Source organism: Cordyceps fumosorosea, assembly GCF_001636725.1.
Source record: "Cordyceps fumosorosea ARSEF 2679 chromosome Unknown scaffold_5, whole genome shotgun sequence".
In the NCBI taxonomy this organism is placed as follows: Eukaryota; Fungi; Ascomycota; class Sordariomycetes; order Hypocreales; family Cordycipitaceae; genus Cordyceps; species Cordyceps fumosorosea.
Window position 1 is genome coordinate 897,008 of NW_017387305.1, and position 20,893 is coordinate 917,900.

Below are 20,893 nucleotides of genomic sequence, written 5' to 3' on the forward strand. Positions count from 1 at the left end.
CTTAGACTAGATGGCGTGTGAGGGGGGATGGAGGACCGACCGCCTGTGATGAGTTTTATGGACAAATGAGCACATGTTTGAGTATGATTGACTGTATTTACGCCGTCATATTTTAGTATATGAAGCTGCAATTGTCTCAACATTGGAAACCTCGTCGCCCGCTAACAGACATCATAGCTCAGCCTCACAAACACCGCCTAGCCGCCCGACCCAGTCAAGAACCCCCTCTGCCCTACTAGACTACCCAGGCGGAAATAATGGCAGACTGTAGCATCTCACAGGAATGCATCATCCGTGCCAAGCCAGAGCGAAACTTAAAAAAAATTCCACTTCGGCCGCAAGGCACACCGAGAGATCTGGGGCGATGCAGCCTTCGCCCCAGGTGCCTTGGTGGCTGTGCATGCGCTGTGTCATGTGGCGCATCCGGTCAGTCACACAACACAACGACGAGGCATTCAACCAAGAAAAACAGAAATGCCATCATCATCATATTAATCATGTTGATACTGAAAGGGGGGTAGGTGTAGCTTGTTGTCAGTGTAACTGTAGCGGCTTCTTGTCTTGAGGTGAGTCCGGCGCGTAGAGGGAGGCTGTGCGTGTCAAGAGTTCGTGGCGTTGAGTTACACATGAGGTCAAAGTGGCAGCAGCTTCCCGCATGTCTTGTTTGTAGAAGGGATATAAAGTGCACTTCTTCCATACATCCATGTCGAGTTTTCTTCAACCCACACTCATCAGAACATCAAACCCGGAGCTTCTTCAACATCTTTGCCGTCTGCAGTCAACAATCTACCTCGTTCAACTTCAACTTGACAAACACCAGCCCTCACACACCACCAGTATAGCTGAAAAGATGAGCGAAAAGAAGAGCGGATCGTTGACAGCTTTCTGTAATGCGGCGCGGAGACGTGGTAAGTAGAAAGATGTTGATATTCCATCTAGTATTATCCACTAACATTCATCAAAAGCTTCTTCCTTCAGAAGCAATGGCCCTTCCGCCAGCGATCCCCCTCCCGTCGAGAATTCAGCGCCGCCCCCTGCCTACACGCGAACGCCGCCCGTCGAGGTGCCGATGACGTCCGTCAGCATGCCAGCTATTCCCGCTATGCCCGCCATCATGCCGGTGGCGTCTCCCGCTTACACGCCTGTCTCTGGCGACGACGACGAGCACGCCTTCCTCGCCAAGTTCGACACCGTCTTTCTCATCGACGACTCAGGCTCAATGGCCCACCCAAGCCGCCCCGGGGCACAGGCCAGCCGTTGGGATGAAGTCAAAAGCTTGCTGTGTGCCGTAGCGCCCATCTGCACCAAGTACGACAAGGACGGCATAGACATTTACTTTCTCAACCACAGGAGCCCCTCACGGTCTTTTGGCACCCATCAGGGCGGATACTCCAATGTGTGCAGCGCCAAACAAGTAATGAGCATCTTTCAAGGTATCGGTTACCCAAGTGGCTGGACGCCGACGGGCGAGCGCCTCGATGATATCCTGTCTCCGTACATGGAAAAGGTGCGGGCTGCGGCAACCAGCAGCCAAGGTTTTAGCAAAGTCAAACCGCTCAACGTCATCGTCATCACCGACGGCCGGCCCTCGGACGACCCGACCGGCGTGCTGATGAACGTCGCAAGGGAGCTGACGCGGCTGCACGCGCCGGCGTCGCAGCTCGGCGTCCAGTTCTTCCAGGTCGGCACGGATGCGAAGGCGCGCGAAGCGCTGGCCCAATTAGATGATGGCCTGGTGGAGGAGGCCGGAAGAGACATTGTCGACGCCGTGACATGGGACAACGGCGTGGGCACCCTGACGGCAGACGGTGTCTTGAAGGTCGTGCTAGGTGCTGTCAATAAGAGGCTGGACCGGAAGCCCATGGCGGGGAACCAGGCTAGAAGATGATTGAATGTCAGGTACTGAGTGGTTGCTACATTGTAGCGGGATGTCGGGAATGGTGATGGGATGGATAATTTGGGCATCTTGTGTCGAATTTACATCTAATTTTCACTTATCTGATTGGATAGAGTGAGTGACAATCGTTAGTTTCTTGATAAAGCATGTTGTATTTACTCTTGTCCCTTGTGCATTGCGAGGTCGTCCTCGACCATTTTTGTACTCCATAGAAGAAAACTGTCTGTGTCATAATCCGTCCTTTCCCATCTTGCAGTGTTCTTCACTGTTTTATAAAGAAATCAATCATAGTCTCAGCAAAGAACCGAATCCTTCTCTCCAATCATCTCCAAGGAAGTCACTTTTCCTAAAAATAGCTGCGTAACCGATGCGACGTCTGCCCAAAGAAAAAGAGCACGTTTCATAACCGAAGGCCGTTTTGCTTCAAAATCCATAAAAAACGTAATAAAGGGGAAGGACAGGGAGAAGGAAGATAAAGTCCTGTAAAGAAAAGCAGACTTGCTTGCAGTAACACAGGGCCGTGTGGCTTCGCACCTCTCTCTGCACCTCGGCCAGGGCCGCCAGGAGGAGAAGACAAAACACGAGGCCCACTCTAAAGCAGCCAACCTCACTGATCAATGCATACAAAACACGTCGGCCAGGGAGACCGAGTGCGCCGAGATATTGGTGCCTGTGTCGTTGCGACACGTGATGACGGGCGTGGTGACGAGGGCGACGCGCCAGTGCTTGGCCTGCAGCTCGTACGGATCCATGCGCGGCCAGATGGGCAGCATGGACTGGCTGGAGAAGCGGCTGCCGATCTCGGGGAAGCGAAAGTCGAACGTGAGGCGGGAGGTGAGGATGCGCGACGACAGCGCCCACGCGTGCTCGGCCACCTGTGCCATGTCGCGGCAGGCGTCGGCCGGGTTGGCCAGCCGGTTGAGCAGCGGCTGCAGGTTCGCGAGCAGCGTGCCGGCCACCTCGTCCACCTTGCACTTGTGGAAGGACGAGTCGTGCTCGTGCGCGAGGATGCCGTCGATGATGGCCGCCTGCCTGTCGAGCAGGGGCTGGCGAAACGCAGAGGGTTGGCCTGGCGGAAACAGGTCAACAAGTCCAGGTCTACAAGAAGAAGAGAGAAAGGCAAATGAAGAAAAAGAAAAAAAGAAAAAAAAAACAAGACTCACCCAGCATCCTCTCCATGTCCCGCTCCAGCTCCATCAGCGAGTACGTCGACTCGTCGTCCGCGCCGCTCCAGGCCGCGGGCGTCCACACGCGGTTGACGATGTAGTCGATCATGACGCGCGTCACCAGGCATGCCTTGGAGTTTTCGTTGCGCAGGTGGTACTCGAGGTACGACGCGGCCTCGGCCGGCGACAGCGGGTGGTACGTCGCCAGCAGGATCGGCCAGAGCCCCGTCGAGCTCATCTTCATCGACGACGCGTGGTCCGGTTGGCTGGTGTGGCGCTCGACGAACGCCCGGATGACGGCGTAAAAGTCCATGATGCCGTCGTGCCACGCCGCCACCGTCCGCTCGTTCATGTGCACCAGCGGCGCGATGGTCGGCGCGGCGGGGACGAGGCAGCTGCTCGGGACGCCGTTGTTGTTATTGTTGTTGTTGTTGTTGGGGTTCAGGCTGACGCCGCCGCCGGGGGTGTCGGAGCCGCCGGCGGACGGAGGCGGGGCTTCCTGCAGACGACCGTAGCGGCCGCGAGACGCAGCGGTCGGGGTGCGAGGATAGTAGTCGCGCGAGCTGCCGTTGTTGTTGGGACCGGGACCTGCAGCAGCGGCACCGCCACCGGCACCAGCACCGTTGCTAAAGGACGGCATCGACGCATGACGCCCACCACCACCGCCGCCCCCGGGGTGGTTGTCGCTAGAGGACGGAGTAGGGTTCCACGGGTAGAACTCGGTCGCGTTGGGGCTAAAGTGCGAGCCGCCGCCGCCGCCGCCGCCCTGTTGGCCCGGCGCTGTCCTGCGGCCCAGGGAACCGGCGCGGCTAAACGACGACAGGGCGAACCGCTCTCCGCCACCACCAGCACGCGGCGGTGGTGGTGGAGCGGGAGGTTGGTCCCAAGAAGAGGAGGCAGAAGCGGAGGCAGAAGCGGAGGCTGGGTTGCCTCGGCGAGCCACGTACGGCGCCGCGGATGGTGGACGTGCCGGGCCACGAAGGCTGCCGCCGATGGGGGGAAGCTGCGCAGAGGGCCGTGCGTAAAAGTCAGGCGAAGTGATGCCACCGCTGTCCACGTCGCCGCCACCAGGACGGCCGTAGTCCTGACGCACATCACTGACGTTGTTGTTATGGAAGCTGCTGACCCGAGTGATGTTTTGTCGGAGAGAGATGAGCGCGTTCTGGGCGACGGGGAAGCCGTCCGCCGAGTCGCGCATCGTCTCGATGGCGCGGGCTAGCGACTGCTCGTCCGGGTGCTTCATGACCCAGAGGGCGCGTCGCCCGTTGACCTGGTCCTCCAAGTGCCTGTTGGTATCCTTGAGGGCCTTTGCCCCAGCCTTGTCAGCATCTTACAAGAAAGGGGCTCGAAACACCATGTACTAACCTTGATGAGCTCGTCTTTGTTGTCTTCGTGGCTCTTTCCACATTGGCTCTGTTCCGCTCTGCCCTCCATCTCCTTGATCTGAGCCTCCAGCTTCTGGATCGTGTTGCTCTGGTTGTCGATGCGGGCCTTGGCGATGTTGGCCTCGATGCTCATCCGCGCCACCGCCTTGTCCGTGTCCTCCTGGTCCAGCGTCAGGTTCATCACCGCGTTGACCAGGTCGCTCGTCTCCCGGCTGATCACCTGCCCGACCTCCTGCAGCTGCAGCACCATTTCGGACGACTCGGCCGACGACACGCCCGGCATCCGGCGCAGCGACTGCTGGATCTTGACGAGGATCTGCTGCATCGCGCGAGACTTTTCAAACGCAGCCTGGGAAAGCTCAAACGTCAGCGCTAGGGTTTATCGGGACGGGCTGTTTCTTATAGGCTGACTCACATGGTTCTTGGACATTTGCTTGATTTTTTCGGTGCGCGCTGGACCGGCGAGCGGCGTCGAAAAGTTCATGGAGAGCATGTTGCTGGCAGAGTCTGGCTTCTCGGTATCGTCACCGACTTGGGAGGCCGGCTTGACCATGCCACCGCCGACTGGCAATTCGTATTCTGAGCCAGTGGTGGTCGACTCGGCCTCGCTCATAGTGTGCACGAACTCGCTAGGTGAACGACGGATACGGAGTTCAAGGCTCGAGGTTCACGCGTGCTCTTTTTACGCGGGCTGGGTGTAGCAAACACCAATTCTCATCTTTGAGCGTAAATCGATTCGCATGAGAAAAAAAAACGTCCGTAGAAAGAAGAGCAGCACAAAGGGTTGGTTGATGAGGATGGATGGGGCAATACTTGCGATCGTGATGACTGTGCAATTCTTCACGGCATGCGAGGGTGAAAGGCGGGGGACGAGAGAGCGGGCGATCAAGGGGCAGAAAGCTTCGTCGTGTGGTAAGAAGAGCAGCGAGTCATCATCCGGTAGATAAGGATACTGCATGGCTGAGTGAATGGCCTGTGCCAGGTGAGAGGAAATCACAGGAGAATGTGAGCATCAAAATTGTCAAGCAGGCGCCAGGGCAAACGGGCCGAGTACTTCTTTGAGCAGGCTCTCAGTTTCAGACCAGGAGCTTGCAAACGACACGATTTACTGCTGCCGAAAGACAAGTAGCATAGTAAAGTTGGCATCGTGTCTTAGGAAACATATCATTTACTTACACATTTCGAAGGCATACACAACAGGAGAGCACATGGTTTGACAACAATTCTGCTAAAGATTAATCATCTTATAAATACAAGGCAAATAGCATCCAATTTTTCAACGACTTTTTACCAGGGAATGCCTATCGCGACTCCTGCCGGTCAGGAGCCTGAATTGGCTGTCCTAGGACATACAAATCAGTACGGGAGACAAGGGCGAGGCAAGTGTAAAACCTGTGTGCTCGAGCTGATGTGAGATCGAATCCAGAAGGCGTATATGGTGGCCTTTGAGTCGTCCAGGGTGCCATGGGTACCGGTTGCCAGTCCTGGGACGCGGACAACTTCGGCTCTCTCTTGAGACGGAGCAAGGTTGGCGGCGGCCTCTCCTTGTCGGATCCTATAGTGAAATAAGAATATCGAGGAGCTCATGATTAGCATTCAGAAAGCCCTGGTGCGAGAGAACAAACTGCTGTAGACTGCGTCTACAACAGGGGACGCGTCGATCATGCGCCCACCAAAGTATCTGCCGTTCAGGCCGCGGATCGCGTTTTCACCGCCCTGAACCTTGTCGAATTTCAAGTAGATGTCTCCTTTGGAGTTGGGATCCACGGAAATGTGTACCACATGGCCGTACTTTTCCTCGGCTTCCTGGCGCACGTCGTCCTCCAGCTCTTTGACCCAGTCATCGCCTTCCTCCCTATATCGTCTGTTAGCAGGGTTCAGTCTTGACAGGATTGGGGACAACGTACTCATCGGGATCAAACATGTTGTGAAGGACAACACAGCGGCTTGCAGTGTTGACGTTCATGGGGAGCGGCTTCGTCTCAGTTCTAGGTTTGAGAACCGGCCTCTCGTCCGCGCCCTTGTTCGACTCGTCGGTTCTAGCAAGCTTGCGCATCAACGCATCGCGACTATAGTTATTAAAATTTACCCCACCGACGTCCGTGTCATCTAGGGCGCTGGCACCGCCAGTCTTTTCGTTATCGCGCGCGCCGGCGCGATCAAAGTTGGAGTTTTGCCCTCCACGACCACCGGCTCCTGAAAAGTTCGAGCCCTGGTGGTTGGCGGCGTTCTGGCCCGCAAATCTCTGTAACATGTTGGCAGTGCTCTCAGGGGTAAACTTATCGTTGCCAAGGCCAACTCGGATAGGACGGCCGGCCAAATCAAAACCGTTCATCTTTTCCAAGGCCTCACGAGCCTGGCCTGCATCACGGAACCTTACTATATGTTAGTAAAAGCAAGCTCACTGTCATAAGTCTGTGACGTACTGTACAAAGCCATAGCCACGGCTACGACCGGTCTCATCCTTTTGAAGCTGGACAAATTCCAGCTCTCCGAAAGGGTCGAAAACGGCCTGTAAATCTTGCTCGGTGACATTAAAGTGAATGTTTCCGACATAAAGGCGATGGAACGGAACATGGTTCGGGTGGGCGCCGCCAGCTTCTGTGTTGCGGGCCTGACGATTCTTCTCTGCTTCCGTTACTTGGACAATGACAGGTATACCTAGTAGCTTCTGTCCAGTAAGCTGAAGGGCGAGGGCTACAGAATCTTCGTTCTTGAATTCGACATAGCCGACGCTATAATTTGTTAGTACAGTTGTTACACGATGCTGGGCAAGACGTCTTACCCCTTCGATCGCCCACTGATGCGATCTTTTACGATCTGTGCTTCCGTGACAGGACCAACTTTCTCGAAGAACGCTTTCAACTCACGACTCCGCAGCCGGGCTGCAAGTTGCTGTACAAACACTGTTCTTCTGTCCCTTTCGTCCTCGTTCAGGGCAGGCGTAGCGTCTCGCCTGTCGCGTGGGTCATCATCGCGGTTTCGATAACGGCGATCGCGGCGATCCTTGTCCCGATCATCCCGACGGTGACGGCGCGGGGAGCGTGAGCGCGAACGGCCGCCTCTGCCGTTGCGGTAGTAGTCGCCGTCTCGATTGCGTCGTGCGCGTCGGTCATCATCACGACTTCGGCTGCGGCGTCGGCTTCGATGGCTGCCTGCTTCACTGCGAGGCGTACCCCCATCTGGCGTTTCTCGTCTGCTTCTGTTGCCTGGGCTAGCATCGCGGCGGTCTCTGCGGCGGCGGTCGTGATCTCGGTCACGGTCCCGATCACGGTCTCGCTCTCGGTCTGGGTCGGAGTCTTTGCGGTCCGGCCGCTCATTTCTGGGAGCATCTTCAGCAGATGGCCTGGCCTGGGCCTCCTCGGCACTTTTCGCAGTAGCGTCGAGCAAGGCTTCCACATCTAAGCTGGCCATGGTTGAAATTTCGAGAAACTGCTATAATGACTTTGGGGCAAGTTTACAGTGTCACGAGCTCGGGGGATTTGAAACTGATTGAAACTGATTCCAGGAATAACTAATGACGGTTGGGGAGATGGTCAGGCAACAAGAGCGGCGGCGAAATTTGGGTCGGTAACTGGTCACGTGAAGACGTGGCATTGTGTTCTACAGCCAGACAAGGCAGCCACAGGAAAAGGACAGCCAGCGGCTGAGGCGCACGCTTGCAGCTCAGTTTCTTCTAAAGCCTCTTTCTTCTTCTGCTTTTCATGTTTCTGTTTCTAGTTTGAGACAATGGTTCAATTAAAATGTTATAAACTAAGTTACAATTATCGAATGAAGAATAATCGTTCATGCGCATCTTTTGAGTGCTCTTACAGTCAGTCATGTCGTAGGTTTTCAATTCTGCCCAGCAGCTGCACCTTTCACTCCGCTCGCTTCCATGCCTCCTCGTAATGCATGCAATCACAAAGTCGTTCACTTGGTCTTGATGGATGTAGTCAACTCGGTCCCAAAAATCGTGTCCCAGAACTTGCTGGTGACACCGAAGCCCAGCTCGTAGTCCAAGAAGTGGTGCTGAAGGTGGTACTTCTTGAGCTGCTTATACCACAAAGGAAGGTTCTCGTGGTGCAAGAAGTAGTGGGTAAGATCGTAGCAAATGTAGCCAAAGATACCGCCGCAGTAGACAGCAGTAGCAGCATACCAGCTATAGGAGAAAAGGGCGTGCGCCAGGCTCCAGAAGGGGGTCGCAAGGACGACGAAGAGGGTTGGTGGCATGACAAGTCGGTACTTGTCCATGGGCAAGTAGTGGTGGATGCCGTGGAGCAGAAAGTGAAGGGTGATGAACACGCGGTTATCTGGGAGATAGCTAAAATTCTGTTAGCAAGGGGTCGAAAATGCAACTATTGCTTTAATACGTACCCATCAAGATGGAAGAGGAAACGGTGCAGGCAGTATTCGATAAAGGTCCAGAAGAAGACGCCAAACACCCAATAGCCGGCAACATGCATAACCGGAAGGCCATCAGCTGATTTATAGAGCCCAAAAGCAACAAAAGGTAACCACAGTGTTGGAACTACCCACCACGGGGTTTTGGTGAGAGGCTCCAGAAAGTTTCCAAACAAGGGAGCCGAGTCGCCACCCCTGTAGTGGCGCGGGCGATGGACCTGATCAAGATAGAAATCCTTGGAGAAGCCACCATTCCAAACTTGGAGGAACAGCGGCTTGCTGAGATCCAAGAACTTGTGTTTTTTATAATCCATGCCGATGTCTGTGTCCTTGCTGAGGTCTTCCGCGCAAGACATGCCAGTACGAGGATGGACAAAGGCGCCGTTCTGATCGGTGTTGGCGGACCCGTTGGCATCGCCATTTGGGATACTCTTCTCCGTGACGAAACCGACAAGTGAATCGTCCAAGACTTCGTAGGCAGCCTCGGAGTGCTCATGGGAGGTAGGGTCCTTCAGAATGTCGGCAATGTCCTTTCCCGCGTATTCGAAGACAAGGCTGCTGCCACCGGGGTGATCGTCGGCAAAGTCAGTCACATCGTAAACCTTGTTACCGATTGTAACATAGCAGGAGTCGGCAGAGCTATGCGATTCGACTTCAGCTCGCGAAAAGGTAGGGAGGGTTCTGGATGGCATCTTGCAGAGATCGGGTAATCGGGAATGCTATCGGGAGCGTCGGGTATCCTTGAGGGAGTCGCGACAGCGGCAACGGTGCGCCTGAGCTGTCACTATTTGCCAGAGAGGCTATCAAAACAAGTTGAGAAGGTCTAGTGCAAGGTATCAGCCATGGAAAAGAAAATCAAAGAACGTATGGACGCAGACGAGAGAGTAGTGAAGAAGAAGGGTTTTAGGATCGGGCATGACGGAGCCAAAAATTACGATGGAAATACGGAGAGTAATAAGTGGCCAGGCCTTGCTGGAGCTGCAGCCCGGGCCAGACAAGGCAAGGCCCCTTAACTTTCGATGGCGGCGCCGGTGTTAGCGGATGCCGAACTGTGTTAGTGGCGTTACTTTGTGTGCTTTGGCGGTGACAGTCACGCCAGTTGCGACCGACTCCACTCCAGGCGCGGATTTTCAGAGGCAAGGGCCGGCCTTTCAGCGCACTTTTTAATTGGTCTGCCCCTGAAAAGCCGCTGAAGGAGCTGCCTGTCGTCGCACTTGCATCTGTTAACCTCATCATTTTCCCACTCTGGTCGGGCGTTCATCGTCCAAATCGTCCCGAGCTTCCGGCGAGCCGTTGACCATGCTGAACGCGCGGCTTGGCCCAGAAAATGAAAAATAAGCATATGAAGATTGGACAGCTATGTATCTCGTAGCTAGGTAAACTCTTCATTCACAGTGGGTGGCAACATTGTATGTATTTGTCTCTTGTCAGGTACCTATCTCAGCTAAAATGCCTAAGAGAGGTGAGATACCTTCAGGATAAAGACAGGTACATAGGTGCCACAATCTCAGGCGCTTTCGAATCGTCACATGCAATTCGCATCCTTCCTTCAGCCTATGTATTCGTGCAAACGTATTGATCACACGGAGTAGACAACATCTATTTTTGTCGCCTCTAAGCGCCACAGTGCTGCGCCATAGCTAGCTGAGAGCCTGGTGGCGCAAGCTGGGGTTAGACTGCATGGGCTCCCTCTCACCAGCCTCTTGGTACTTGCTTCTTCAGACAAAGCTTCTTTTAACCCCACCTACCTGCACTCGTTGCCGCGTGCTTTTCTATCGCAGGAGGCCGTGAACGCACTCTTTTCTCATTCAAGCCATCTTCTTGAGACATAACTAACTGCCGCTTATTTTTTGGTATAGCTCCTCCAACGGGCTTCGGGCACAACTAAATACAACTCTGCTTCACTTGCGACCCCCCACCATGCCGTCATTCCTGCTTTCGCGGGGTACCTTTACCCTGCTCGTGGCGGTCCTTTGTCTGGCCTACCTCCCTGGCAAGGTCGCCGCATTTGGTGCGGGAAACATCCCATCCATTGCGCAGGTTCGTGTTCTTGCTCAAATTCTCAATGTTCAGTTTCCTAAATTGACGCAGGTAGAAGGGTTCAACTGGCGACATGGAGGTTTGTTGAGCCCCGCACGCGCAACCGCCGGCAAAACAAAAAGCTAACACGATGACCAGATATTGAGGACATGCTCACGAGTCTTGCGTTTTTGCACGGCAAGAAATGGAGTTCAATGAATGTGAAACGTGTGTACTTTGGCAACTGGCTCCGCGACTACTCGCAGGCCGTCGACGTTGGCAGTCTCAAAGGTGTCAACGCCGCAACCATTCGCATTCTTGTACTTTGACCCCGCTCTTCTCTTCTGCGCAATAGACGTCTAACAGGCTCTCATAGGTTTGGGTTCTTTCTTTCATGGCTCACGGATATGCTACCGATGAATTCGAAGTCACCGACGAACGCCTTGGCTGCTACCGACCCGAAGAGCACATTGACAACCCCCTCGGGTATGCCGAAGGTGTTGATGCTCGCACGCTTGATCCACGCCTAAGAGGACCCGTTAGACCTGTTGAAACCGAAATTGATATGGAGACTGGCATGAAGAATTACATCAAGAACGAAAAGGGCGACTGGGCGACCAGTGCTGGCTATCTGCGATTCAGCATTGCTCGCTGCATTCACTTTGGTCGCATCTATACCAATGGAGACAAGGGCAAAGGAAAGGAAGAGAACCTTTGTGAAGCTCTACGATGCCTTGGTCAAGCCTTGCACTGTCTGGAAGACTACAGTGCTCACAGCAACTATTGCGAGCTTGCTCTTCGAGAACTGGGCCACCACAACGTGTTCCCTCACTGCGGCACTCAAGCTGAGATCAACGTTCGTGGCAAGAGAATTTATCCTATCATTACTGGAACTTTTGGGGGTGTTGACTTCCTTCACTCTGTCATTGGAGAAGCCAATGATCACTTCACCCAGTCCGAGGTCGACGAGGTCGACGTTGCTTTGAAGAACGCCGAATCTGCCCGAAGCGGTGGTGGTGGTTCAACCGATCGCGGCTTTCTCGGTGTTTCTGCGCCAAATGATTTCATCTCACTAGTTTCTAAGCTCCCCGGCGAGGGAGACAGTTTCGCTGCTCAAGCCAGAGAGCTCCAGGCTATGTCTGACGCTCAAGATCAGCAGAACCGGTCCATGGACCGAGGCATGGATCGAGCCAGAGCGGAAGGAAATACCAACATTGTTCCGGGTATGAGCCCCGACTTTGACCCTGTCAAGACTGCGAGACAGATTTACCCGATTCTTCAGTTCAGGGACAGAATTGTCAAAACAATCAGCCGAGGAATCGCCAAGATCCCTGGCCTTGAGAAGCTTCTCGAACACATCAGCGAAACTCTGACCGCGTTTGTCCTCGGACTTCTCGCCCCCTTTATCCGTCCCATTATCAACCAAGTGTCCAAGGTCCTCAAAGATGGTTCTTCGGGCATTATCTCGGCTAGCTCCAAATCTCAGCTGGAGCCCTGGGACAATCCTCTTTGCTCGGATCCTACTCACTCCATGTTATCGAAGGATCATTTTACCAACATCCTCAACTCTTGCGCTGGTCGCGTCGCTGCAACCTGTCTGCAGTATTCTGTTCCGTAAGTTTCTCGCCACGCCTTGCCAAGTATTTGTATTGACAGCCTTAGTCGCATTCTCTTTGCCTGGGACAATATTGGTGTGCCCACCGACGAAGTCACCAATGATATTCTTCGCGCCTTGCACCACCCTGCCCTTCGCGATGAAGGTATCGAGATTCAGCGAGACATGTTCAAGACTGTTCGAAAGTGGGCTGACGAACATCCTCGTCGCCATGAACTGGATCGGCTCTTGTCTTCCGAATCTGTCAAGGCCGGGAAGAACCATATTCTGAACCAGCAAGGAGGCAGTGGCAAGCGCGATATTCACTCTTGTGGAGGCGGCTTAGACTCAGCACACGCGGGCCACGGCAAGGTTGCCGGCTCGCTCTGGTCCCAAATTCAGACACGAGACTTGGCCTCGATTCAAGGAGGCGATGGAAACGCCAGTGAAAACTACATGTCGCACTCGCCTGCGCCACCGACAAGTCGCCCGCCTCCATCGGACGGATACAACTACAGCCAGCCAACATCCGGGCCTCCAGGGGGATACAACCAACCGCCCCCGAATCCAGGTCAATACTTCTCTGGATATAGCCAGGGACCTCCCCCTCCCCAGCAAGGTGGCTATGGTGGCGGGCCTGGATATGGAGGTCCTCCCCAGGGTCCTCCCCAAGGTCAATGGGGTGGTCCGTCGCCGCCCGCCCCCCAAGGGTACGGCGGCCCTGGCTACGGCGGAGGCGGTTACGGTCCTGGACCTGGCGGCCCTCCCGGCCCTGGCTATGGCGGTCCTTCATCGCAGCAGTACCCGCCATACGGGCAGCAGCCTCCTCCGGGTCAAGGCCCACCCAACTCGTGGAATCAGTATCCTGGACAAGGGTCTCGGTACTAGACAGGGTGCTACAGTGTTGCTCATTTAAGGATAAGGATTCTAGTGTCTTTTTTTTTTCGTAACGGTGGGTGGTGAATGGAGTTTGGGAGACGAGAGGGATGCAGTCATGCAGGATATCCTTGCAAGGGGACATAGGCCATTCATTTAACGGTCAGCTCTGTAAACTGCAAAGCTTATTTAGGAAACAAGAAATCTATCTAAAATGCCAAGTTTCTAGTAATGATAATGGTGCTAAGATGTCGTGTAGAGAGCGCAGCAATAATAGTAAGCAAATGCAGATAATACAAAAACTGATGCCAGGGACGCATGAAGTATTTTCCTCCAATACGCATTCATTAGTTTGTATGCCCTTTCTATCCTTTTTTTTTCTCATCGCTTTCCGCGTCGCGGATCCAAAGCCTCCTTCCGTCGAGCGTCACGCACTTCCTTCGTGCCAATCGGGCCGAGGCCGCCCTCCGAGCGGCGCTCCCAGCCGCCGAGGCGGACGACCTGGCAGGTGGCATTGTCTCCATCGTCCGAGACCTCGGTCGCGTAGTCGACGACGGCACGGGCGCCCTGTTCCGGGGTGCGGGCCTCCTTGACGACGTCGACAATCTCCTGATCCGAGAGGGTGCCGCAGACGCCGTCGCTCATGAGGACGAGGAAGGAGTACTGGGCGGGGCCGAGCTCGACGCGGGTGACCTCGGGCTCGGCGGAGACGCCGATACGCTTGCTGCGAATGTCGCCAAAGGCGCGGCTGTTGGCGAGTCCGGCGATGCGCTCCTCGCCGAAGCTGTCGCCGGAGACCATGGAGCCGGCGGGAGCGTAGCGGCGCAGCCGGCGGCTCTCGGTCGGCGTGCTGGGGTGGTGGTCCGAGGTGAGCGGCCGGGGCAGGCCGGTGGCGGTGTCGCAGAGCAGCACGCGGCTATCGCCGACGTGAGCGACGAGCAGCGTCGACTGCGCGGCCGGGTGCCAAAAGGGCGCCGGTGTCGGCGTCGAGATGAGCGCGATGGAGGCCGTCGAGCCGCCTTTGAAGCGCGTAGCGCCGCCGATGCCGTGGCCCGAGGGCGTCGCATGCGGCGCGCCAAGAATCTCGTCGCTGTTGACCGGCGAGTCGGACGCGCGCAGGTCATCCGGGTCGGCCTTGCGCGCCTGCGCTGACACGAAGTCCAGGTCGGCGCGCAGGAAGGCGTACGTGAGCGCCGACTCAAACGAAACCACTGAGTTGTGCGACGCGTCGTCGGACAGGTCGAAGTGGTCCGGGTTGAAGCGTCGAAAGTAGCCGCCGATCGTATCGGCGTACTCGGAGACAAGATCGCGCTCGAGCTGCACGGCTTTTGGGTAGTCCTGCAGCTTGGCCGGCACTGCATCCTCGCTCTGCAGCGGCTGCCCGTGCTTGGGCCCCTGGCGCATGGAGGCCGTGTCGGGGTCCTCAACCTTGTCCTGGACTTCCTCAGGCTTCTTGAGGGGCACGGATTTCAGCGCCTGTTCCTTGGTGAGGACGCCTCCATCCGCCTCGCGGCCCGGTTTCCGCTTGCGCAGACTGCTCTGCAGACCAAACGTGCTCGATGCCTCCTCAATATACCCATGGAGCTCGTCTCGGAGGAAATCCGAGCACTGCGTGCCACCGTGCCCATCGAAGACGCCAAAGTAGAAAATCTGCGGGTCACCGGACTGGCTCTCGGCCGGGGTGGCCTCGCCAGGCTTCTGCTTAATGCTCATGGGAGCACGCTTCGCAAACGCTGGGATATCGACGATACCCGCCTGGTCGGTATCTTCGTTGTATGGCCGACTTCCTCGCGAGCTCGCGGAGCCAAAGTGGTGCTTGGCTCGCCGGAGCGGGATTCGCACTACCGTCAAGTCGCGGGAAGAAAGGTTGGGAATCGCGACAGCGGGGCCGGCGCCCGGGCTCGGCGTGTGAGGTGTAGATGCATCACGGGGGAGCTTGTGACCACCTGCTATTCGTCTCGCATCGGGGTGCATGGAGGATGAAGGAAGGTGAGTGACGAAGTAGGTGTGGAAGCCCCGTCGCTTCGATTCGGGGTGCTGGGCTGCAGGCTCTCGAGGCGCGGCTATCGACGTTCGGCGGGAGGGGCGGCATGGCAAGTTGTGATGTCGTACTAAAGAGGAGGTTTCTCTGTGTGAATCATCGGTCGTATCTGAATCTCTACTGGATCTGGAAGGTCCGATGCGCAGCTCTGAAAAAGCTCGCGCTGTCCGTGGCCGGCTAGCTAGGGGCGGTAAAAGTCTGGCACACTCTGTACAAAGATAGGCGGCTCTACTCGGGAGGCGGCACGCGCTATGCACCATTGAGGCCATTGTTTATCGAATCCGTGTCGAATCCGGTGATAGTTTCTGTTATTGTAGGGTGCCAGTCGGCATGTCGAGTCGGATTGGCCGTACGGCGACGCTGATCTTGTCTCACGATGTCAGTTGTTGGGTGGCCTAGCGGGGGCGCTTGATTGTTGGCACTCACAGTTCAACAAGCAGCAGCACAGCGTATATCAGATGTAGAGCCTCAAGAAATATTCCCCCGAGAGGAAAATTTGAGACGGTCACAGGCAGGTTTCCGAGACAAGGGAATGAGGGGGTGGTGGAGCTTGAAGAGAAAGCCAAGTGGAAGTTGACAAGAGCGAACTGGAGACGAAGATAAGATCTGTTGAGTTAGTGGCCAACGCAAAGCGTGGGCGTGGGGGTACGGATAATACTGGGATACAGTAGGCCAGGGCTCAGTCAGCATCCGAATTTCAAGACAAAAGGACGAATACAAGGGTGCAAAGAGGGAATAGAAGCAGCGATAAGGGTTGGCTATTTACAGAAATTTTGAAAAATGAACAGATTTGTTATAAAAAATCGGCCTCATCACAGCCCTGCTCTTCGTCACTCGCCCACAGCCATGAGCCCATCCCCAGTGCACCTAACCCATTTTTCAGCGGTTTGCCAGGGGCTAACATGGCGCTGTCGGAGTCAAAGCCCCGATGCTGGCCCCTGTCTCCAGTTCGGCCGAGCAACTTAACTCACCTAAAGGCACCCACTACTGGATGCAACCTCTCACCCGCATCACCGCAACTTGGCTGTTCTGGCATCATTATCCTGTCCCTCTAGTTACACTACCACAAGCACGATACCAACCTCTACGTCCGCAGCAGTTCCATGTCCGAATGCCCTAGATCACAGGATGGGAGAGTCCGCCGATGCTTCTGCAGACGGCGAGGCTTCTGATAGCACAACGGCGGATGGACGCAGGGTTGTCATCGTGGCTGCCGACGGCGACATTGTGCTGGACGTGACCTTTGAGACGTCTCCCGAGACGCTCAAGAAACATCGACGAGCCGAGGCGACAGCGCTACGCAAGCCGCGGGTGCCCAACCAGCCAGCCCCCGACCGGGGCAGCTCGCGTGTACAGGTGGCGTACCGGCTCAGTCTTGAGGTGTTGAAACGCAGCTCAAAGTACTTTGCCAACTTGCTCTCCAACCCGCAGTTTCGCGAGGCCGATGCAGTGTCCAGCGTCCATGCCAAGCTGCGCTCGATGAGAATTCAGCCCAAGGCAGCCAGCGTAGACGAGCTTCCATGGGTATCTGTCGTCGAGGACGACGATGCCACCAAGGCCGCTGGCCACGAGGTCGCGTTTGAGGACATGCTGCGGATCCTGCACAAGAAGCCGGTCAAAGAAAGCCGAGCAATCATGTCGTATGCTACAACCATGGCCATTATCGCTGACCGCTTTGATTGCGTCGCTGTTGTTGCGCGGGCTCTCAATACAGATCTCAAGTTCAAGTGGCCGCTGACCAGCACAAAACCATTTGTCGATGATGCGGGCCGGCCTACTGATGTCGAGCAAGTCTTGCGTCAAAAAGTGCTGGTTTCGTGGTTACTAGGACAACCCATGAGGCTGCAGCAGTCGTCGCGCGAGCTCATCATGCGCGGATCCAGTCTCTGGAGTGTGTATCATGAACCAGATGGGATCTCGACAGCTGCCTGGTGGAATCTTCCTGACGGTATTGAAGGTAAGGGGTGACTTGGCTCATATCCTGAAAACGCGCTATATGCTAAGGTTTCGCAGACGAGCTTCGGCACCGTCGAGAGTGCATTCTTGACACGATTGCCTCTGTGCAGAAACATTTCCTCGATTTATACTCGACTCGCGATAGACAGTGTAAACTGGGGTACGACTCTAGTACAGCGTGTGACTCGTTTCAACTGGGACAAATGATCAAGTTTCTGGTGTCAAAGAGTCTACTGTACTTGGTTGACTACAGCGCGTCATCAATCAATGGTGTGCCTGACGGCTCCTCTGTCAACATTGAGGAACTTATCAGCACTCTGAGGCAGTGTCCCAGCTATCAGATCGATAAGCATCACACAAACTGCGGTCCACGGGTGCGTTTAGGACCAATCCTAGACTACATTCAGTCGATGCTCTCGGCGAGCGTCGTGTCATTGTCTCACGCCGACTGGAAAAATCGGCGAGATAAGGCAGCCTGGGTCCCGGAACACAACTCAAACACGGCAAGCGGCGATGAACGGAACATCACATTCCTGTTTACCCGATCCGTAGCCAACGACCAGCGCTTGCGGTATGAGGGAGCGCTGTACGTTGACAAAATGGCCAAACAACTGTTTACCGCTGACTCGTGGAACTGGACCCCGGAGGCGTGAGGGCAGCTCCTGGTCAGTCCGTCATTTGTTTTCTATATATTGATACATGTCATTGAATTAATTTTTCACTTATCAAAAACTACGCACACATTGCTAGCTAGATTGGCGAAATTCAAAACGGTCAGCCTGCAGCTTCATATGCAGGACATTACTCGCACTGAACTACAGAGGCCCACCTCTGTTGGCGCAGAAAAAACCACTTAGAATGTTTCGTTTATTTATTTATTTATTTTCATGTGTTTCTTGACTACTATTTTAATGATGTATTTATCGCCGACCTCCGGATATAGGCCTGGCAGTGTTTTACGCTTTACCGGGGCGAATGTGGCAACGGCACACGAAATGAGCCCAGTCTGCATCCCGAACACTCCCATGTGAGCCAGGGACCAACAGCAGCCCAGATGACGCTGTCTGGTACCACCCGAGTGCTTGCGGAGAGACAAGCAACAGCGCAATCAATTTGATCGCGGTTTAGAGTTTGGCATTAGATTTTGGCTGTTACAATTCTGAACCTTGAAGGACGTTGGCAAGCAGTAGGCGAAGTACCTCGTGATGACGCGAGCGCAGCTGTGGCTTCAGGTAGCCCCGCTGTCACGCGCCGTGGTTCGCGCCACGCCAAAATTTGAGAGGCCTGTCCCCTGCAGCAGCGCTAGAAGCAGAGGCCTCACACCTAAAAAAACGCTCTGTAGATTCAAAAAAAAAAAAAGTACCAGCGGATAGTCCAACGACAGACCCTCCAGGCGATGACAGTCACAGTGACTTTGTTTTACTAGGAACCTACACCAAAACCCCGCGTAACTCACACTCAGGCCTCGCCCGCATCCGTCGCGCCCAGAACGCCAGAGACGCCAGGAGAGCAGACCGCGTAACCACTTGACCCGTTCAAGAGTTCAAACTTTGAGGTCGGGCATCACGGGTAACCTCTTCTTCCTTTCAATTCTCTTTCCATCTCACACGGCTCACTGCTTCTCACTCGAATTCTGACGCGCTCCTCTGACTATTTCGCTTATATTTTGCTTCTCGCGTCCAGTCGCTGCATGACCTCCCCACGAACGGCTCCTCAGTCCCGCGTGTTCCCACCACGACCCTCGCTCTCGGTCTTGTCCGGCACGGCCCTCTCTCTTCACCACGGGCGATTGCCAGGCCGCCGACACGCTTCTACACGCCAGCTGCTTCGGCCCCCCGAGCGCAGATTCGAATCATATCTATTTTTTTACGCACCTGTGTTCTCCGCATGTCCCAACCCGGCCGGGAGACCAGCAGCGAGGCGGCCCTGCCGTCGTCCTCTGCGTCGTCGAGACGCGACGGGAGCGACCTCACCGTGCCGGCCACGCCGCCCATCGCCCACGCACGTGCCGACGCCGGTGCCGCATCCACGACGCGAAACATCACCAACCTTGTGAGCGGCTGCTCCGACGTATCGATAATGGCCAAGGCTTCCTCATCGTCGGCGCTCGATCACTCCGCGACCGCGCTGCCCCCGTCGACGCCGCACGTCTCGTCCCAGACCATACCCGACTCGCAAGAATCCGCATCCGCTGACATGCAGCACAACGGGGGCGCAGACTCCAATGGCCAGCGTGATGTGCAGATGACGGGGCGGTCAAATATCGCTTCTGCAAAGGACCCTTTGGACCACCAGGACGCCGCAGCCAGCTCACGGAAGCGCACAGCTAGCGGCCAAGTCAAGATACGGAGCAGGAGCAACAGTCCAATCAAGGGCCATGCCAGAAGCATCAGCGCAATCAGCACAACTTCAAATGGAAGCCATATCGGTGACGTACGCAAGACATCACTTCACTTTAGCCTGTCTCACTGAATCTGACACACGACTTATAGATATCCGCGGATCTCAAGACGCGGCTGAGTTATGCCATGCTCAAGGTTAATAACGGCTGGCAGTCACGCTCTTTCCCCGAGATCGAGTCTCTCGCCTCGCAAGCCGCCTCTCCTGTCTCAAGCAACTCCACTCTCCATCGCCGCCAATCTTCTTCCACCAGCCCGCGGCCGCTGCCATCAGCAGCGCAAGTTCACTTTGCAGCCGATCCTGTAGAACCTCGCCGCAAGTCTCGTTCACCTCCAGAACCTTCTAGCAAGCCGTCTCTCGCTCCTCCGGCGCCCATCCAGCCCTCTCTGTCGAGAGAAACTTCTCAAAACCGCCGACGTCGCTTCTCAAGGCATCCGCCCGCGCTACTAACACACTCACACTCTGCCACTGCTGCAAGTAGCTATTCACCGCGACAATACTTGGACGCTTATGCCATGTCGTCGTCACAACCGTCGCGCCCTCCCGAAGGCATGCTGTACTCGCCGCCCCAAAACATGAAAGAACAGGCCGCTATCGAGACGCTCTTGTTTATGAGCAGCCCCAACAATTCTGCCAATCTCAGACATACCTTCTCCCCTTCCGTATCACCGGGGCCTGGGCAAGGGCCCTTGCACGAGAACGCAAGCCGCCACACTTCGTCCGGCGGCTTCCGAAAGGGGCTGCCCGGCCAGCGGCCTGCCCTTCCGCAACGGCGGGTCGGCTTCGACAAGTCGCCCGCCATGGGACCACCCGGCTCGCCGATGGACCTGGACTCACTGCAGCAGCAGCAGTCGCAACACATGTCACCAAATGGCTGGTCACCCAAGCGTCGGGCAAACGGTGTCAGCGGCCATTTACGCGGCGCGCTGTCTTTACCCAGCGGCCTCGGCCTCAGCAACGGCCGGGCGAGACAGGTGCTGCGCGATGAGGACATTGAACGCATATTAGACCATGCCGCAGCCGACAGCTCAGATGATGATGGGGACATCAAACTGCCGCCCAGGACAAACGGTGTTGCTGGCGCGGTTGGTATTTGAGGAGGCTAAAAAATACCTTTTTGGATGATAATATACCCCTACTATCTATTTTCTTGGCTCGACATTTGAAGGCTATATA

General features: G+C 55.6%; 8 protein-coding genes across 8 annotated transcripts; 4 read left to right on the forward strand and 4 right to left on the reverse strand.

The window, feature by feature from the left end:
- Positions 1-850: 850 nt before the first annotated feature.
- On the forward strand, positions 851-1,888 carry ISF_02986 (von Willebrand factor, type A; the record flags this gene model as incomplete). The annotated part of the gene is made up of 2 exons (XM_018846592.1): positions 851-908; positions 966-1,888. 2 exons carry the CDS (start codon positions 851-853, stop codon positions 1,886-1,888), a joined length of 981 nt encoding a protein of 326 aa, XP_018706320.1.
- Positions 1,889-2,511: 623 nt separating this feature from the next.
- ISF_02987 (hypothetical protein) lies at positions 2,512-5,061 on the reverse strand (the record flags this gene model as incomplete). The annotated part of the gene is made up of 4 exons (XM_018846593.1): positions 2,512-2,966; positions 3,061-4,381; positions 4,429-4,797; positions 4,864-5,061. 4 exons carry the CDS (start codon positions 5,059-5,061, stop codon positions 2,512-2,514), a joined length of 2,343 nt encoding a protein of 780 aa, XP_018706321.1.
- Positions 5,062-6,044: 983 nt separating this feature from the next.
- On the reverse strand, positions 6,045-7,862 carry ISF_02988 (Splicing factor, CC1-like protein; the record flags this gene model as incomplete). Its single annotated transcript, XM_018846594.1, has 4 exons — positions 6,045-6,303; positions 6,356-6,823; positions 6,875-7,183; positions 7,234-7,862. The coding sequence occupies 4 exons, from the start codon at positions 7,860-7,862 to the stop codon at positions 6,045-6,047; spliced, it is 1,665 nt and encodes a 554-aa protein (XP_018706322.1).
- A 498-nt stretch (positions 7,863-8,360) lies between these two features.
- ISF_02989 (fatty acid hydroxylase) lies at positions 8,361-9,523 on the reverse strand (the record flags this gene model as incomplete). The annotated part of the gene is made up of 2 exons (XM_018846595.1): positions 8,361-8,751; positions 8,805-9,523. The coding sequence occupies 2 exons, from the start codon at positions 9,521-9,523 to the stop codon at positions 8,361-8,363; spliced, it is 1,110 nt and encodes a 369-aa protein (XP_018706323.1).
- Positions 9,524-10,751: 1,228 nt separating this feature from the next.
- Positions 10,752-13,332, forward strand: ISF_02990 (HET-C domain protein HetC; the record flags this gene model as incomplete). Its single annotated transcript, XM_018846596.1, has 4 exons — positions 10,752-10,950; positions 11,010-11,170; positions 11,227-12,464; positions 12,513-13,332. The coding sequence occupies 4 exons, from the start codon at positions 10,752-10,754 to the stop codon at positions 13,330-13,332; spliced, it is 2,418 nt and encodes an 805-aa protein (XP_018706324.1).
- Positions 13,333-13,701: 369 nt separating this feature from the next.
- ISF_02991 (Protein phosphatase 2C) lies at positions 13,702-15,294 on the reverse strand (the record flags this gene model as incomplete). Its single annotated transcript, XM_018846597.1, has 1 exon — positions 13,702-15,294. The coding sequence occupies one exon, from the start codon at positions 15,292-15,294 to the stop codon at positions 13,702-13,704; it is 1,593 nt and encodes a 530-aa protein (XP_018706325.1).
- Positions 15,295-16,489: 1,195 nt separating this feature from the next.
- ISF_02992 (hypothetical protein) lies at positions 16,490-17,970 on the forward strand (the record flags this gene model as incomplete). The annotated part of the gene is made up of 2 exons (XM_018846598.1): positions 16,490-17,318; positions 17,375-17,970. The coding sequence occupies 2 exons, from the start codon at positions 16,490-16,492 to the stop codon at positions 17,968-17,970; spliced, it is 1,425 nt and encodes a 474-aa protein (XP_018706326.1).
- Positions 17,971-19,204: 1,234 nt separating this feature from the next.
- Positions 19,205-20,814, forward strand: ISF_02993 (cyclin-dependent kinase; the record flags this gene model as incomplete). Its single annotated transcript, XM_018846599.1, has 2 exons — positions 19,205-19,750; positions 19,810-20,814. 2 exons carry the CDS (start codon positions 19,205-19,207, stop codon positions 20,812-20,814), a joined length of 1,551 nt encoding a protein of 516 aa, XP_018706327.1.
- Between the last annotated feature and the right edge of the window lie 79 nt (positions 20,815-20,893).